Source organism: Alternaria arbusti (genome assembly GCF_024043155.1).
Source record: "Alternaria arbusti strain BMP 1465 chromosome Unknown scaffold_8, whole genome shotgun sequence".
NCBI classification, from domain to species: domain Eukaryota; kingdom Fungi; phylum Ascomycota; class Dothideomycetes; order Pleosporales; family Pleosporaceae; genus Alternaria; species Alternaria arbusti.
The window spans coordinates 1,012,248-1,030,116 of NW_026249948.1; the positions used below are offsets into that span (position 1 = coordinate 1,012,248).

Below are 17,869 nucleotides of genomic sequence, written 5' to 3' on the forward strand. Positions count from 1 at the left end.
CAGTCGCCGGTGAACGTGAGGAAGGTGCGGTCTAGCCACGGCAAACGAATCGCTCACCCAATCAAGCAACGCTCCAAAATACACAAAACTCGAAGCAAGCGCGATTGCGAGATGAGTGAGGACAAGCAATTGTGGATTCAGAGGCGATGCTGCCGATAAGCGGGAAAGCAGCGCTGTACAACCATGCCGAGAACTTGGACTCTAGGAAGACGTGCGCTCTTAAAGACTGATTGGAAAACACCAAGTATACTGTGAAAAGTACGGTGTGACTGGCTAATGCTTTGAATAGAGACGAAAATTGGTGAATACTATCAGGGCGATGTTCGGGGTTTACAACTCCAGAAGCCAGTCGTACGCCGTGCTGGTCTTTGATTCTCGACAGCATGATTACATCTGTCAATACAAATCGAAAACATTGCGGGTTTTGTGAGCGAATACATTCAATTGAAAAGGTTATACGGGACTCGTAGCAAACTCAGTGGAAATGGAGATGCAGGAACTCTACGGCTGCACCCTTGGTGAAGAAACAAGGAGGAACTCCGCATGTGAGAGACAGATACCGAGAAAAATGCAGAGCAGAAAGCGCATAGAGGAACACGCGTAGAGGTGTGCTGGTAGAAGGTGACAGACGAGCTCAGGTTTGTGGAAGTTCGCATTTTAGCGTAACCGTCGCGCCGCACCTGCCGCACCAGGCTGGAGGTACAACGATGTCTAGTGCAGCCTCCAATTCTCTGGGACTACAGGGCTATGTTTCTGTCTCCTGAGCGTTAGGAACAGCGAAAAATACGAACGAGTATACGAAGGCCTGGACTATTTCAAGAAGCTTCGCAATGACGTAGGGCGTGCTCACATTCCACATGGTCCGACTCGCAGGGCTGTCCAGGGCTTGCTCTCGCCATATCTCGCAACATGCCACCGACCACGACCTCGTAAGTCGCGCAAAAGTATTTCTGCCTATTGGTTACTACCACAGTGTCTTGGAATGCCATCGCTACCTGGGGAAATTGCAGTCCAAGGTAGTCTGCCCGAACAACGTCATCTTGCATGGGATGCTGGGCGAGAGAGGGATTGTGCCGGGGGGGCAGCGCACGAGAATCAAGTCAGCAGTTCATCGAAGTCTGACACGTTATGGGAGAGAAGTTTAATGTGAAGGGATATCCAAGAGATGAAGTACACGCCGAGATCAGCATGAGGTACAGGCGGGTCGCCTCGCGCCGTCGCACGCTGTTGGGCACGAAGATCTGGTGAGATTCACCAACGACAGGACCTCGAGTGCGCCGATCAGGCTGTCTCGATGGGTCCAAGTTCCGTGGTAAGAGAGTTCGCGCGGCTGTCGTTCGGTCAGGTAGCGACTCCATGTGGCGCCCGAACTGTACCTGACTCCGACCTTGGAATCTGGTTGAAGGCCCCCAGGGTCAATCGGCGCGTTTCCACCTGGGGCGGTGCTCTGGTGAGACTGACACAAGCAGCCCCAGAACGCCTCGTGGGAACGCTGGCTGTGAACGTGCCGAGTGACACATGACAGAAGACAGCTGTCTAAATTTTCGCAGCCATGCGCTCGCAGCGACGGGCAGTAGGCGTGCAGGCGACTGCTTCTGCTCTGCTGCTGCGAACTGGGCCAGAGGTGCAGCGGCTTTGGCGGCCATTGGGCAGGAAGCATGCTGGTGATCAGGGTGGGTGGTTTAGTGCAGCGTGGAGGTTACGTCATTGCAAAAGAGCGAGACAGCGCCCGACCTTGGTCCTGCTCCAACCCCACTACTCTCGCCGGGGAGTCAACTGGGCCAGCCTTCTCGATAACGTCAGGCCACGGCACAAGTCCATTCTTCTGCTTACCTTGATAACCATCCCTCTTCCCCTTCCCGTACCAACTTGCCCGTGTTCCTTCTTCCAGCCCATCCGCCGTCTCCTGTGAGAGCGGCACGTCACCCCACCACCACACCCCCCGCCCGTCGCTCACTTGTCGCTTAGCCGCACAATGTCGTCGCGACGCTACCCAACCGCTGAGCTCTATGAGGAGCGAGAACGCGACTTCTACCGCAATGGAAACCGCAGCGATCGCAACTACGAGGAGCTTGACCTCGAGCTGCGCCGCGGCACTGGCCCGGACCCCAGGCGCAGTGCCCCCGACTTCTTCCGCGAGGACTACAACCGCCCGACGGCTGGCCCCATGGTTCTGAGAAGCCGCGATGAGGATAACTATTCGCGAGCAGGACCCCGCAGCAGCCGCGGCGGCTTCGACGACGATGTGCGCTCTACCCGGAGCCGTCCCCCGCCTCCGCCCTCTGCTATGCGGGGCATGGAGCGGGACGACATCAGCATCCGTCACAGCGAGGCCCCGACGCGCCGCGGACGAGCAGACGACATTGACGAGACGGACATTACCATCAAGCGCCGCGAGCAGTCCCGTGGCCCGCCAGAGCGCGACGACATCATCTTCCGCCGTGGCGATGGCCCCCCTGTGAGATCTGTCAGCCGACCCGCCCCGCGTCAGGTGGACGACGACGATGTGCGCTTTAGGGGCCGCGGTGGAAACGACATCGACTTCCACGCCTCTCGCAGCGAAGTCAGCCGCCACGGCAGGGACGTCTCTGCTGAACGAGGCTCCATCCGTTTCCAGGAGCGTGACGGTAACTTCGAGCTTCGCGCAAACCGCCGAGAATTCAGCCGCGATGGCAGGGACACCAGCAGAGAGAGGAGCTCCTTGACGATTAGAAACCGCGAGAGGAGTCTCCCTCCCCCATCGCGCAACCGCGGCGATCTGATCGCTAGGGAGCGCGAGGAGTTTGTCATCCGCCGTCCACGTGCCGAGTCTCCTCCCCAGAACAACCGCGAAGTCATAAGAGACGAGATCATCATCCGCCGCAAGGAGGAGCGAGCGCCCACTCCTTCGCCCTCTCCATCCCCGCCTCCTCCACCCCCAGCGCCAGCTCCTGAGCCAGAGATTCGTCCCCCGATCATCCAGGAGATCATCACACATCACCGACACATCGACCATGGTAAGTGTTGTGGCTAACACAATCCAGGTTCAATACTGACAGTCGTACAGGTGTCGTCAGGGCCCGCACGCCAACACCGCCTCCCCCACCGGCGCCCCCGTCTCCTCCCCCTCCACTAAACGAGACCCTCGAGATCGAGATCAACCGACGAGAGTGAGTAGTCACTTCACATGCCATTACACACAACCTAACATTTCGCCAGGAGCCACAGCCGTGGACGTGGAAGGAGCAATTTCGAGGAGCTCGATATTGATATCAACTTCAACCGCGACCAGGTACGTCACCGCGAGCGGTCGTTTAGCCCCCCAGGGCGTGTGCACACAGCCCCCATGCCCAATATGGACTTTGATTTGGAAGCCGAGTTCTACAACCGCAAAGCACCTGAGCGAGCCTACCCTGGTGAAGCTTGGAACGGAGTTACCAAAGACTGGTCCATCATCGACGTGCCACCCGGCACCAGTCGTGTGCGCATGGATGGCATCGGTGGTGCTGCCCAAGAGATCACCTGGCAGCGCTACAACGGCGTTCGCAGATCAAAGTTCATCAGCGGCGACGATGAACATACCACTGACATTTACAACCAGGGATCGGTGAAGCAAAAGAAGAAGGACATGTGGACCGAAATCACAAAGGACTTGGTCCTCCGCGAAGCCATCGACTCGTGCGGCTACTCATGCGAGGAGACCGACGACTTTTTCTACGTCATGGAGTACCTGCGATACGTAAGTTTGTAATGCCTGGTACAAGGTGCATGTACTGACATTCATTCAGGAGGACGTTTTGCACCTCGTAGAGATCTCCGACGAGATCCGTCGTAAGCGCAAGAGCCGCATTCGGGAAATCGAGATTGAGCGCAAGTCTATCCACGACTCTCGCCCAGCCTCAGCCTACGACGACCGTTTCTACGAGCACGAAGTATCGTTCGACAGCCGTCGCAGCCGATACCGTTAGATTCTGAACATGGACGAGGACCCTCGTACAGCTTTCACTTGACGCCGGTCCTGCGGGTTGGAGATTCGGGAGCCCTTCAGCGAAGTCTTACACCATTGTTGAGTCCGCGACAATCTGCATCGTTTGTTTCGGCAGACGAATCCTTCGATGAGGCCAGCGTGTTTAGAAATGTCTCGCCACCTCCAAGCAACGTTCACGGTCTTCCAGCACGCTTGTCGGAGAAAGTCTCAACCTGACACCGAACGACTCACAAGATCTCTGCAACCTGCAACGAGGACACGGCCTGTAGCACTAATGACTATGACGATTATGACTAGCATACCCGGAGCGAATAAGAAAGAGGTGGTTTTTGCAGTTTTCTTTGATGCTTTTTCGGATGTGGAAATCGATCAAAGTGGCGGATGGCGGGGAGGTACATAATTCTCTTTTTTTCTGCGGTTACCAATCAAATTCATGAACTTTATTGGCGTTGACGTTGTGATCTATCTGTTTGCGAACTATCAATAAAACCTATTCTAGTGAAGTCTGGCGTCGGACTGCTTTTAGTGATGGCTGTGTGCATGCCGCAAAAGCAAGGGTGCACACACGATCAGACCACAAGTTCATTCAAGCCCTTGCCTTTTCCATCGCAATCGCGGTCACTAACACGATCGCATACAACGTTACATCATATACATATTTCCAATTACGCTGTTCCTTTCTCCCCGAAGTGTACTATATACAGCGCGCTCGCGCTGCAAGGCTAAAAATACAGACGACGCCCGCGGGCGCCGCTTACCCCGCTTGGCACGTCCCCCCTGTCTTGTACGGGCGCTTCCACGCCTGTTACACGACGCCGCGAACACGCTCGAAACCCTGTCCGTCCCCTAAGCGCCCGCTCCACACGAGCTCAATTTCCAGCTCGTCGCGCTGCTGAGTGGCTGCCCTCGTCATAGGCGACTTTGTTCCAAGATAAGACATTCTTGAGCTGGCGTTGCGGCAAGGCGAGTGGTTGGACGATGGTTGGTGGGGTCGGGTTTGTGGTTGTTTCATGTGCGGCGTGTTGGCAGGCATGGGGTTTGGCGTGTAGGAGTAGGTTTGTATGCAAAGTATAAGGTCCCCGATGGGGGAGGCGTTGGGTTTAGGGCTTGTTTATGCTGTGGTACTTTACTTTTGAGGGGATTAATTGGGTATTGCTTTGCTGTTCGCTCTTTCTTCCCGTTCTTTTCCATTTGATTGCCTTGAAACTGAAGAGCTCGGTTGATTGTTGCGCGCGCTTTTGGGTGCTATTCGGTACTGAGATATGTTTGCCATGATACACGTACGGCAGAGAGTGGGTGTGGTACTTGCGCTGCTGGCTTGTAAGTCATTTCTAGTAGTTCGAACTACATACGATCCATGGACTGCTTGTCTGCATGCACGTTGCTTACTTGTTGCGCAGTGTTCCCAGTGCTCATGTCGTGCCAAAACACAACAACGAACGTCACTACCGCATCGACCTTCTACCTTGATCGGACGGAAACACAATTCTCTATCAACATCGCAGACGACTCGGATGATGTCTTCATCTACTACGCCAGCCCGGCGTATTCATGGGTCGGTGTTGGGTTTGGAGAGAAGATGGATGGGAGTCTGATGTTCATCATGCACCCCAATGAAAAGACCGATAGTACGCTTGCACGTAACCTCGAACAACGATAAGTATACTAACAAGTACCAGACGTAACAATATCCACACGCATCGGTTCCAAAGCCGCAGAACCAACCTTCAACTCCTCAGTCTCTCTTACCGTCCTCCCAGGAACCAGAGTCGACGACGACATGCTCATCTTGAGAGCCCGATGTGGCAACTGCCGCTCCTTCATCGACACCGAAGCAACAGCCCATCCCATGATCTACGCCTTCGGCCATGGACAAAACCTGCAATCCAACTCACCCTCTGCAAACCTCAAACGCCACATTCGCTACGGTCACTTCACCATGGACATGGCAACAGCGACTGGACCAGGCGGTGTCCCAGCAAAGAGCAACGCTTTGAACGGTGTAAGCATGGTCGGCGACATGACCCGAGACCACGACCGAGCGAACCTCGCACACGCAGTCATCGGATGTCTAGCGCTCTTCCTACTTTGGCCACTCAACGTGCTGCTCGTGGCCTTCTTCAAGAACATCAAGATACACGTTGTCTTCAGCGTACTCATCATGATCTTCCTGCTCGTCAGTTATGTGTTGGGAGGAGTTACCAGTGCACAGTACAACCGCGTAAGTTATACTTCTATCACATCCACATATTCATACTGACGTGTACACATAGTCGAAAGCTTTTAACACCCCGCACCAAATCATCGCCTTTATATCACTACTACCCCTCCTCCTGACAAGCGTCCTCCCATCCCTGAAACCATACCTCCCGCGCCTCCAAAAAGCTCTCCACACGCCCCTCGCTTCAGCCTCCCTCGTCCTACTCATCCTAACCGGCGGCCTGGGCCTCCACCTATCAGGCCAAACCCGACCAATCGTCCTCATCTACACTGCCATATCCATCGCCGTCTTCCTCTTCATCTTCATCATTCAGTCCTGCATCCTGAAACGTGGATCCGCATATTCCCGCGCTGAGAGGCGACAAAACCGCGGAACGGGCGAAGACAACGATGAGATGGTCATGCTAGGCAAGATGGAGGAGCAAGGTATGCCGTATGGGCATAGTGCGGAGCAGAACGATAGCAGAGAGTTTGGTGCTGATGGACAGAGGCAACAGCAGCAACATGTGAGGAATACGAGTCGCACGCATTACGGCGGTGGAACGATGCCAGGCCCGCAGTATTTGCTTAATATGCATCCGGGGGTGCCGGTGCAGGTTAGTCGCATGTGAGCGTGGAAGGTTCTGGGGTTCATGATTGTACGATTAGCATGGCGTTTGGGATGTTGATGTTGCTTAGGGTCTGTGCTGTTGAAGTTAGTTCATTTTGGGGCATTTGGGATGCGAGAGATACCATGTAGCGTTGAGCATTTTCTGGCGTTGGTCATATTCCTCATTAGTTAGTTTAAATCATATCGTCATCGACAAGCTAAATGTGCCGCTTAGAACGTAACCTTCATCGTTATACATCCAATGCAGCTTTCTCGTATCCGAGATTCAACAGTTTGCAATTTGCTTGGAAGTTCAGCGGGCAGCCCAGCCAGGAACCTTTGCCCGAAGATAAACCCATTCTCCGTCGTCTATATCGCCAACAGATATAACGCTCATCTGCTTCTGGGCGTCGCTGAAATCGCCAAAAACAACAGGGAGGATTGCTGGGCCTTCAACACGAATGTACTGTCCTTTGGGCCCTTTGAGCGGTCTGATTGTGATGGCAGGCCAGCAGTTCTCAAGTTTCGGGTCTTCGTAGCGGCAATCGAGCACGGCCAAGAAATCGTCTTCACTACGTGCCTCTCCGCCCCAGGAACCAGTCGGTCTTCGGATGCGGAGCTTGATCTTGACGCCGCGGTTTGTACACAAATAGTCCTCTGGTAGCCTGAATTCGTCGTCGAATCTGCGGTTGAGTATCCCTTTTGAAGCGGCGAATTGCCTTGGGTGACTCGCAAACACCGAGGTGGGCGTCCCAGGAGAGTGTGGAAGGGGTTCTTCCCATGCGAATAGGCTTTGATCTGCGGAAAATCTCATGATGTCTTCCTGGAGCCGAACAAAGGCCTTTTTCCCTTCACCATACATTTGCGTCATGTTGATGTCGAAGATGCCCAGCAGGGAATATGCCATGTCTTCTATTCGTGTCGTGTTGCGCCCGGCCATCCAGCTCATTCGCTTTGCGATACTCTCGTCTCTCATGTCGCTTTTACCTGAAAGCACGTCTGCGTTGATACCAGTGATGCGCCCCATTTCCACACACAAAGAGCTCTTCTTGCCAAAATATCTCCATTCTGTTCCGTAGAACCGTATCTCCTTTGGAGCTAGTAATTCTTGTAAGGTCCATCCTCGAGTAAACCATCGCGACCTGGCTAGCTGTCCTTTGTCGTCATTGGACATGAGGCTGTCAGTCCAGGCTTCGGAGCCCACATTGATATCAGCGAGATATGCGTAACACTCCGCCGCTTGTTCATACCACCGGAACATGCTGTTGATGGCTTCGCTCAGCTCTGCAGAAGAGTTCTTGTCGATGCAGCAGGTATCCACCCACACTAGCGATAAACCATCGCTCAGGGCTTGCTGACAGGCTTTCAGAATCTTCCAGTAGCCACGGCTGCTTTTAAAGGTGGCATTGTCCCACAGTGACTTGTCTGTAAACTGCTGCAGAGTGACTTCGTTCTCGCCCCACGTGTGTGATAGAATGGCATACGGCGGTATCTTGGACTCGTCCATGAAGAGCCGCAGCTCAAGTGTGGTAGCGTCAATAAGTCGCATGGTGTTTTCCGGTACTGTAAGTTTAAAGATGGGACTGACAACGAGGTGACGTGTTGTCTTATGAGGTTGCGATGATTGAGCTAGGCTGATGCTGCCTAGTGAGCTCAGCTGAGGGGCTCACGTTGGCAGCGCTTACGCGCATCGCTGCGAGTCTCAAGCCCATCTATACTGAATTGACAGACTGAAGGAGTGGCTAGAAACTACAGACGAAAGCCGGGTCTGTGCGTTGGTCTCCGACGATATCAGACGAACGACCGTCGGGGAAGCTCCGGTAAGCGCCCAGGAAGCAGTCACCCGGGCATACCAGAAGCCACCGACACATCGCGCAGTAGGATGTTACATTAACATTCAGAAGCCTGAAGTATACTTTGCCTTGTCGCTAGGTTCACTGGTTGCTTTGCTTGGTTCGGCGAATGTTTCACGCGTGCGACATGTTGACAGCTAAACTTCAGGGTCCGGCGCTTCACGTGACAGATGACGCGGCGGCAATCGTAATGCACGGCTGAGGCACCGCCTCCCTCGTCCTCCTGATACTTTTGTTCTGCAACACCTCTTCGCCTTTCAACCTTTGCAATTTCCTGAACACAACCCACGATGTCTCCTAGCAAGTTGGGTGTTTTCGCCCATTTGGCGCTGGCCGCCAGCGCCGTGCTCATCCCTTCGACCATGACGAACGTGGAAGACCTCGGAGACGACCACGCTTTCGAATCTCTCGCCATCAACCCCAGCTCGCGATCTGTTGCGCTGGAGTGCCCTGGATGCGCCGTTGCGACCTTGGATGGAAAAGAGCTCAAGTGGAAGTCTGACGTTGGGAGTGCCTTCGTACGTAGTCGGCTATATGCCTCACAGCCTCGTATGCTAACGACCAACAGCGCCTGGACTTTGACGTCGGACCTCACGGCGACGCTTTGAACCTCGACAACGCCCAACTATATCCGCCATCGTTCGGCTTCCCGCCCCAGCCTTACACTCTCACACAGGTGGACCCATCTACAAAAGAGGGTCTACGTCTGCAAATCACCGGCTATGAGTTCCGCTACGACGGCGCAGAGACTATCTCAGAGGAGGGCACCGAGCTTCTTCCGATGACCTTCCAAATCACCTCGGTCGAAGGCACCGCTGTCAACCCTCCTGCGCTCCAGATCAACGTCCTGAAAAACTCGGAGGGTCGCCTTATGATCGCATCCTTCAACGAGGCTGAGCGTAGCCCGGCCACACCATCAGACAAGGAGTGCAACGAGTGGCCGCTTTACTGCAAGTGGAAGAACATCATGGCCGACCGCATCGAGCAGATCAAGGACATGCGCAAGCCTAGGCCCGGCTGCCACAAGCGACCTCACGCCGGTGCCCGTCCCAACAACCCCATGGAGCATGAGGGCATGGCTGGAAAGCCCCCGCACCGCTTCCGCCCTGGCAAGGCTCACCCGCACCACCACCCTCACCACATGGGCCAACACCGCCACCACGACTTCGCCAAGATGGTTCGTCGCGCCTTCTTCACCATCTTCGTCCCTATCCTCATCGGTATCTTCGCTGGTACACTTACATACCTCGTCGGCATGGCTCTCGGATGTCTCATCGCTATTACCGTTGCCAAGGTCCGTGGCCAGCGCTACCAGCCGATTGCTCTGGATGAGGAGGATGTGGAAGAGGCAGAGGAGCGTGGAGAGAAGGAGGAGTACGCCGAGCTTCCAGCATACGATGCTCCCCCTGTCTACGAGGAGGCTGCCAATGAGGAGGCTGCTGTCAAGAAGACGGATGAGACAAAGTAAAGCTTACTCTAGGCCTGGAGGACGGTACAAGTGGCGAGTGGATATGGTCATGTCACGCTTCTGGTTAGATGGATAGTTTGTAGCATGCCCCTCGTTTATAGTCCGTGTTGATTAGCTAGCTCTCGCAATGAATCCTTTTTGTTCATAGTGACAGTATTGATACATTACTTTGAAGTGCAAGTCTTGTTTTATTTACGTCTAACGACCTTATTGTTGCTCCATAATGGCACCCCTCTCCATGCGGATGAGCGGCCAGTATAGAGGCCTAGGGTGCAGTGGCCCGGCATGCACAGACACGTCTTGTGCCACACGACTCATCCTGGAATGGTTTATGATAATGACTTTAGGGGGCAGCCGGGCAAAGCTATTCTAGACAGCAATGCTGAATACGTGACTCATACGTTCGCATTGGAAGGCATGCGCATGAGCAACCAGCAAGTATATCTAAAGAGTGGGACATGACCACTCAACGATAGGTTGCGACCGATATGTTGCCATATTTCCGTGTGCTTCTTCTCAGAAAGCAGCAAGTAAGGGTATGATATAAGCCAAGTCTTGGTTCAATGAAGTATCAATGTGTTGAAAGTGTTGAAGAGTCTGTGACATGGCGGTGAAAGCTTCGAGTCGACGTTTCTGGAACGTGGACGAGAAACATGATATATAGAATTTGAGAGACAAGAGCAGACAGAGTAATGAAAAGAATCTTCTCAGGAATTGAACGCGTCTTTGCTAGTTGCTTGTTGCGGTGGTTGGTGTAGTGTGTGCACAGCGTGAACGCGTCGTGGAGGGGTGAAGAAGGCGTGCCGTATTTGATACAAGACGCGCAAAACATTGTTCGATATTGCAAGAGGTTCTTTGTATATTCGTTCGTCTTCCAATATGTTTTGAGAGGGTGCAGCACGCTGTAGCCGCATGCAGGGCGATTATCACAACCCGACGTTGGTGTTCCAGTCGCGTCGGCAGGCCGCGATTGAAGTTCCCGCACGGGCCATTTCGCCGACACCTGCATCAGCAGCAGCCCGGCGCGCCTGCAAGCTTGGGTGGGAATTGGAAGTGCTGCTTTCCACGCTTTTGATTTTCCCCCAGATGTGAAGGCGCAAGGCCTTTGATTTCATGTTCTGACTCGCCCCGACCGGGCCTAGCGCCACTCTGTGCAGGTGTGATCTGGAGGCACCCGCGCCCGCCTCCCTCGTCTATATAACCGGCCCACCCGCGTCTTTGGAGTCTTTTCTTTCTTCTCTTTTCGCAACCCCCAGCTTTCATCTTCATCCACGCCATTTACGCTGCACCAACGCGCGTAATATACCAATACCCATCACCTTCATCTCCACTAACCTTCCAACAACATGACTGGACGTAAGTACATCTGTATTCCTCTTCCATTACCCGCGCATCGACGTTGTGGTCGCTGTTGCCGCTGCTGCACATGGCGGTGAGGCGCGCTTGGTATTGAGGCTCAACGCGTCGCCCCACTAATGTACCGCGCATCACGACACTCATACACAACCACCATGCCGTGGCGGCATCCATCATTACCATAAGACAACATGCTAACACACCTATGCAGGCGGCAAAGGTGGCAAGGGTCTTGGAAAGGGTGGCGCCAAGCGTCACCGCAAGATTCTTCGTGACAACATCCAGGGTATCACCAAGCCCGCTATCCGCCGTCTCGCTCGCCGTGGTGGTGTCAAGCGTATCTCAGCCAGTAAGCATTCCCAACCTCGTCTCCATGCCAGACAAGTCCTAACATGGCCGCAGTGATCTACGAAGAGACCCGTGGTGTCCTCAAGACTTTCCTCGAGAGCGTTATCCGTGACGCCGTCACCTACACCGAGCACGCCAAGCGCAAGACCGTCACCTCCCTCGACGTTGTCTACGCCCTCAAGCGCCAGGGCCGTACCCTCTACGGTTTCGGTGGTTAAACATCTCCTCTTCTCGTCACGACACATCGGCGCCCGGCATCGACGGCCCTTGCGGCCTCTTGGTTGGGGACTGTCCGCATGGTCACACATTGTTTATGGAAATGATCTGGTCACGGCTATCGGTCTTCACGGCGTTATGTTCATGGGTGGTTTGGAAATGATCAATATGAAGCTTCGATCTTCATTTGGCTAGTTCAGTCAATGCATACATATTCATGCACCTTGCTGTCCAATTGTTTTGTCTCGTGACGTTGACTCATGCCGTGCAACCCTTGCCTCGAGCACAGCTAATCGCCTGCTTTTCTCCAGAGCATCTGGCCCAGGAAGAGTTTTCTTGAACCTTAGCATCCTTCGGCCGCCGTCTCGTCAACCCCACTAACACTGTTCCACCTTGAGCGCATCCAGAGCCGAAAGGTATGCTTGAGTCACTGCGTCAAGCTGTTCAAATGTCTGTCCACTCTTGGGAGCAAGTATACCTTGGCGGCTAACGATCTCGTTGTACAACTTGCGATTCTCAATGTGAACATTGCCAGTTCGAAGAATAACCGTCGGCACTACCTTGACCTGATCGAGTTCAGGAACATGGACCTTTGCATAGCCTCTAGCATGACCATAATCCCGCGGAGGCACTCCCACAATCACGCCCTGGGTACCGGGGAACATCTCGACATCTCCAGATGGACTCTTGTAATATCGGCGTACTTCGTAGCCGAAACCTTCGCGTACAGAAAGGTCTCGGTTGAGGTTGAAGTGGGTGCAGGGCTGTAGGTCGTCTCGGATGTCTTCCCAGAAGGTGGTCTCGGCGGCGGAGGTGTCGACGGAGCGTTCCACTGCGTTGACTCTTTTGGGAAAGGCATGCTCGGAGGGGATGAAGGCCATGTTGGGTGGGTGCGCTGTAGCTGAGATTCGTCAGTGTTGAAGAGCTGAAGTGGGCACTGAGGTGGGGAGGGAATACCTGAGTGTGTCGTGAGTGTACCTGTTGGGATTCTGACGCAATGTTGTTGTGAGGATGTAGATATGAGCGTGGTGTATATATTACGCCGATTGAGCAAGAGCTGATTTACAGACTAGCGCAGAGGAAGGTAAAGGTACCCCAAGGCGGTGCTGATACGCGCGGCACAATTTTCTTGAGGTAAAGTAAAGGCAGCACATGCTGTATGGACTTTTCTGTACGCTGTCCAAGTAGGTCGTTCAGTGCAGTCTACCCAGTTCAACTGTCATTCCCTTTCTGGATCCAGCTCCCCACCGCCTCCTCCACCTCTTTACAGCATCCCGTCACCCCAAACAACCCTCCCTCAACCCTAACGCTCTCTAAGCTCCAATTCTTCAACTCTTCACTAACACTCTCCACGCCATCCTCCACAACCAGCATATCAAACCCCCTATCACTTGCCTCTCGCACCGTACTACTCACACACGCATCCGCCGTGACCCCACAAACCACCAAATTCTTCACCCCCTTCGCTCTCAACATCATATCAAGCTCTGTATGCGCAAACGCCCCTCGTCCGGGCTTATCAATAACCAGCTCTCCCTTCGCCGGCCTCAACTCTTCAATAATCTCATGCCCTTCTTCACCGCGAATCAGAAGACGGCCTAACGGACCCTGGCTCCCTATTTCTGCGCCGTTGACCCGACTCCGATGTGCTTCTCGACTGCTCACTGTTGCGAGTGAGGAATCGTGACCTTCCCGTGTGTGTACGACGGGGAAGCCTGCGCGGCGGAACGTGGACAGTAAGGATGCGATGCGGGGAATCAGTGACTCGAAACGTGATAGAGAGTAGCCTTGCGAGGAGAGGTAGCCACCCGGGGAGAGGAAGTCGCGTTGCATGTCTATGATGACGAGGGCGGTTGTGGTGGGATGTAGGGATGAGTTATGTGGCCAGGCATACGGTGTTGTCGTGGGGATTTGAGATGTCATTTTCTGGGCGGTGAGGTTGAATCGAGACGGGGGGTTGGTATTTGGGAGAGTTGTAGATGGATGCTACTGTACGTGAAGCAGTAACAATTGATGCTGTGATGAGGCGACGCACTATCTAGGTACGATGAGTACCGTAAGATGTTGCGATAGTGTGCGCGTCGTGGTTCATTTGTGCATACATCACGTCGTCAAAGTTACTTAGCATTGCATCTCCGCGCGGCAGTCTGTTACGTTCGTGTATTTCTTGTATTGTCTTGAGTGATCCTATCGCGTCGGGTTGTGATAGCCGGTTATCGGGATCGGCAGGTACCTGTGCATCTCCACTCCTTCCGCACCTGCTTCAATCCTCACACCACGACATCTTCGCAATACTTCCTTTGTACACATGTTTGCAATCCGATAGCGAAGAATTAAACTCGACGGCAACCGACCGATGGATGTTCTCAGCCGCATACATACCGCATAGCAGGCAACTCATCTCGTCTACCGTACCCCACTTCTACCAGCACCCCGGTTGCTCCTCATGCCGCTTCCGCTCCCTATCTCGACCAATCCACTCCACACGCTTGATGCGCGATAAGACATGTACGAGATGCTTGGCGGCTTCCCGAAATGGAAGCACAACCTGGGGCAGATGCTCGTTATCTGGATGACGCAAGGTTCGGCCGTTGACGGCGCCCTGTCGTTCAATGGCTGCGAGAAACGGCTTTGCGCGATACCCGGACAGGTATATGTATGCGGTTAGGTAACACTTGAACAATCGCTTCCAGGCTGTTCGCATGTTCACAGTCTCTTGACCTTCTTTCTGTCGGTTCTGTGATAATCAAGATGGTAGAGATGGCGCACAGCCCAGAAGAGAAGAAGATCGTGGAGGAGGCCAACAGCGACGATGATGTGCTGGCGCAGCTGGGATATACCCAAGGTAAGTTCACAAAGTCATACTTGCGAACGTGTACTGATTGCGTTCACAGAGCTCAAGCGCAGCTTTGGTCTACTTGGGATGGTCGGCTTCTCGTTCAGTATTGTGACTTCATGGACCGCACTCTCCGGTGTACTTATCATTGGTGTTGAATCGGGTGGGCCGCCAGTCATGATTTGGGGCTGGCTGTGTGTCTGCCTTGTGACACTTGCTGTTGCGTACTCAATGGCTGAGATGTGTAGCGCGTATGTACACCTGTGCCTGACTATATGGCTGAGCTGACCGTCTCTAAGGTACCCTGTTGCAGGTGGGCAGTACTCTTGGGTGGCTATCCTGGCACCGACACGCTGGGCTCGCTCGATGAGTTATCTCTGTGGATGGTGTGTATTCTCAAGATGACTTCTCAGTAACTTCCTAACATGAACAGGTTCATGCTGATTGGAATCATATGCATGGGCGCAGTCAACAACTTCGTCGCTACGAACTTCATTCTCGGTACCGCCCAGCTCAATTATGGCTTCACGATAGAGCGATGGCACACAGTACTCATCGCCTATCTCATCACATTCATCGCAGCGGCATCTAACATCTACCTGCCACACATCCTTAACAAGCTTTCGAAAGCGATCTTCATCTGGAATCTCACTTCCTTTGTCGTCTGTCTCATCTCCATTCTGGTCACCAACGATCACAAGCAATCGGCGAGCTACGTATTCAGCGACTTCGAGAATTTCACCGGATGGAACGCGCCATATGCTACATGCCTGGGGCTACTTCAATCAGCGTTCGGAATGTGCTGTTATGACGCACCTTCACACATGACCGAAGAGATCAAGAATGCCCGGAAACAAGCTCCCCGCGCGATAGTCATGTCGGTTTACATTGGCTTTTTCACCGGATTCGTCTGGCTAGTCGCATTGTGCTTTTGCATTGGCGATCTCGAGGAGACGGGTGCTACCGCGACAGGAGTACCTGTCATTGCCATCATATTCAATAGCACGAACAGTGTGGCCGGAACATCTACATTAGCATCTATGATCGCTATCATTGCCACAGTATGCGCCAACTCGCTCATGGCAGAGGGATCAAGAGCTGTATACGCGTTTGCAAGAGACAACGGGCTTCCTTTCTCGCACGTACTAAGCAAGATTTCGACAAGATCGGTGCCGGTATACGCTATTATGTTGACAGCCGTCGTACAAATGGCTTTCAACTCCATCTACTTTGGCACAACAACTGGCTTCAATACCATCATCGCCATCGCTACACAAGGTTTCTACCTTTCGTATCTAATGCCTCTACTGTCCCGCATTCTCGCCCACTTCTCCGGCAAGAAGACTCGATTGGAAGGCCCGTACTCACTCGGTCGCTGGGGCATTGTTCTCAACATTATCGGGTTTCTGTATCTGGGATTCATCTGTGTCGTATCCAACCTACCTAGTGTCACGCCCGTGACGAGCGAGAACATGAACTACACTTCTGCGGCGACAGGAGTGGTTATGTTCATCAGCTTGATCTTTTGGATTATGACGGGAAGGAAGAAGTTCACTGGGCCTGATGATGGGAACTTGTTAGACGTGGGGAGACATGTCGCGTAGGCTTCGGGTACCCCGCTCGGTACCCTTTGTTGTCACTAGGGTCTCACCTCCGATAAGTGACAAATGGAGAATAAGACATCTTTAATAACTTATCTTTGTTGACATGCTTGTGAGTCACTGTGACGCATAGCGCAAGGGTCGAGCCTCGCTACCGCCTGCGGTTAGCACAGGGTCCACGCACCTGCATCCAGGGACCGTTTGATGATTACGAATCGATACCACAGAGTCCAACTTCACAACACCCTCGCAGCTTTTGGCCTGACAAGAATCCCTTCGGAAGTCGTCTCGCTTTGCCGCCGAAATACAAGGCGCGCACCATCTACGACTACCTCGGGCGACCAGTCTCACATCGTAGACAGACTGTTACACTATGTCGAGAAGAAAAAACGTGCGCGAAAAAGCAAGGCTCAAACGTCGACGCGAGCTTAACCAGAAAGGATATAACATCGCCAACACAATCGAATGTCGGACCCTGCGGAAAGGAGCAAGGGAACAGATCGCACGCGAACGCGCTGTAAGACTATGGATCTATCCCTGGATCATGGCTCCGACAGGCCGATTTCGGCATTCTTATCCAAAAGCCAGTCTTCTCGGCCTGCCTTCCGAGATTCGCCAACAGATCATCTACGAAGCGTTCGGTATGACGGAGCTAAGACGCATGGTTGAGTACACAGAGAACAAGGGAGCTCTGGCGGCAGCTCTGACAAAAGAGAAGGCGCAAAAGCTGAAACAACGACGAGAGACAGCAATGGGTATACCCATGTCGCAGTTTGAAAGTGACTGCATCACGATGCTACATCGGCGCATTGCTGACTTCTGTTGCGTGTCGCATTTCTTACACACGGATATGGAGTATGTGGGAAAGCTATGGAAGAAAGATTTGGAGAAGTCACTCAAGTGGCAGTTCTCGGCGCCGCTGAAACTGCACAAAGCGCCTAACCAGGAAACGGTTGACGTTCCGAGACGAACAAGGGGGAAAGTGGTCAAAGTGAAGGGGCCGGGCAAGCATGCTAGGCGACCCCCGAAGTGTTGGAAGTGTGAGGAAAGACATCACGACAGAGATCCAGTCTGTCCGATGGCAAGATACGATATTGAGAAATGGCGGCGACTGACGAAGAAGAAGAATAAGAGGGATGACTGGATGGATACAACGCAGCCATGCTCGCTGTTCGTGGGGACAAAGATAGTGTTTGCCGATGACTAGGAGGTTGATGCAGGTAGAATGAAAATTGAAATACAAGCCGGGAAGCTACCTTGTCGCTGAGGTGTTTAGAATCAAACTTGAAGTATAACCCGGGAGGCGACATTTCGCTGCAGTCCGTTCAAGCATGGCTGAGTTACTCAATGTAGTCCGCACCCATTATTGTGGACTATCGCGTACAGTGGGTGAACGCAAGTCGTCTTCACCTTCA

The 17,869-nt window shown here is 53.4% G+C and overlaps 6 protein-coding genes across 6 annotated transcripts; 5 read left to right on the plus strand and 1 right to left on the minus strand.

Moving 5' to 3' along the window:
• Positions 1-1,975: 1,975 nt before the first annotated feature.
• J4E86_006724 (uncharacterized protein) lies at positions 1,976-3,947 on the plus strand (the record flags this gene model as incomplete). The annotated part of the gene is made up of 4 exons (XM_051447248.1): positions 1,976-2,996; positions 3,047-3,149; positions 3,199-3,718; positions 3,768-3,947. 4 exons carry the CDS (start codon positions 1,976-1,978, stop codon positions 3,945-3,947), a joined length of 1,824 nt encoding a protein of 607 aa, XP_051301733.1.
• Positions 3,948-5,381: 1,434 nt separating this feature from the next.
• Positions 5,382-6,798, plus strand: J4E86_006725 (uncharacterized protein; the record flags this gene model as incomplete). Its single annotated transcript, XM_051447249.1, has 3 exons — positions 5,382-5,595; positions 5,647-6,188; positions 6,241-6,798. The coding sequence occupies 3 exons, from the start codon at positions 5,382-5,384 to the stop codon at positions 6,796-6,798; spliced, it is 1,314 nt and encodes a 437-aa protein (XP_051301734.1).
• Positions 6,799-8,919: 2,121 nt separating this feature from the next.
• Positions 8,920-10,097, plus strand: J4E86_006726 (uncharacterized protein; the record flags this gene model as incomplete). The annotated part of the gene is made up of 2 exons (XM_051447250.1): positions 8,920-9,147; positions 9,198-10,097. 2 exons carry the CDS (start codon positions 8,920-8,922, stop codon positions 10,095-10,097), a joined length of 1,128 nt encoding a protein of 375 aa, XP_051301735.1.
• Positions 10,098-11,443: 1,346 nt separating this feature from the next.
• J4E86_006727 (uncharacterized protein) lies at positions 11,444-12,019 on the plus strand (the record flags this gene model as incomplete). The annotated part of the gene is made up of 3 exons (XM_051447251.1): positions 11,444-11,453; positions 11,665-11,802; positions 11,856-12,019. The coding sequence occupies 3 exons, from the start codon at positions 11,444-11,446 to the stop codon at positions 12,017-12,019; spliced, it is 312 nt and encodes a 103-aa protein (XP_051301736.1).
• A 375-nt stretch (positions 12,020-12,394) lies between these two features.
• Positions 12,395-12,898, minus strand: J4E86_006728 (uncharacterized protein; the record flags this gene model as incomplete). The annotated part of the gene is made up of 1 exon (XM_051447252.1): positions 12,395-12,898. The coding sequence occupies one exon, from the start codon at positions 12,896-12,898 to the stop codon at positions 12,395-12,397; it is 504 nt and encodes a 167-aa protein (XP_051301737.1).
• Positions 12,899-14,768: 1,870 nt separating this feature from the next.
• On the plus strand, positions 14,769-16,457 carry J4E86_006729 (uncharacterized protein; the record flags this gene model as incomplete). Its single annotated transcript, XM_051447253.1, has 4 exons — positions 14,769-14,862; positions 14,912-15,104; positions 15,153-15,239; positions 15,287-16,457. The coding sequence occupies 4 exons, from the start codon at positions 14,769-14,771 to the stop codon at positions 16,455-16,457; spliced, it is 1,545 nt and encodes a 514-aa protein (XP_051301738.1).
• Positions 16,458-17,869: the final 1,412 nt, after the last annotated feature.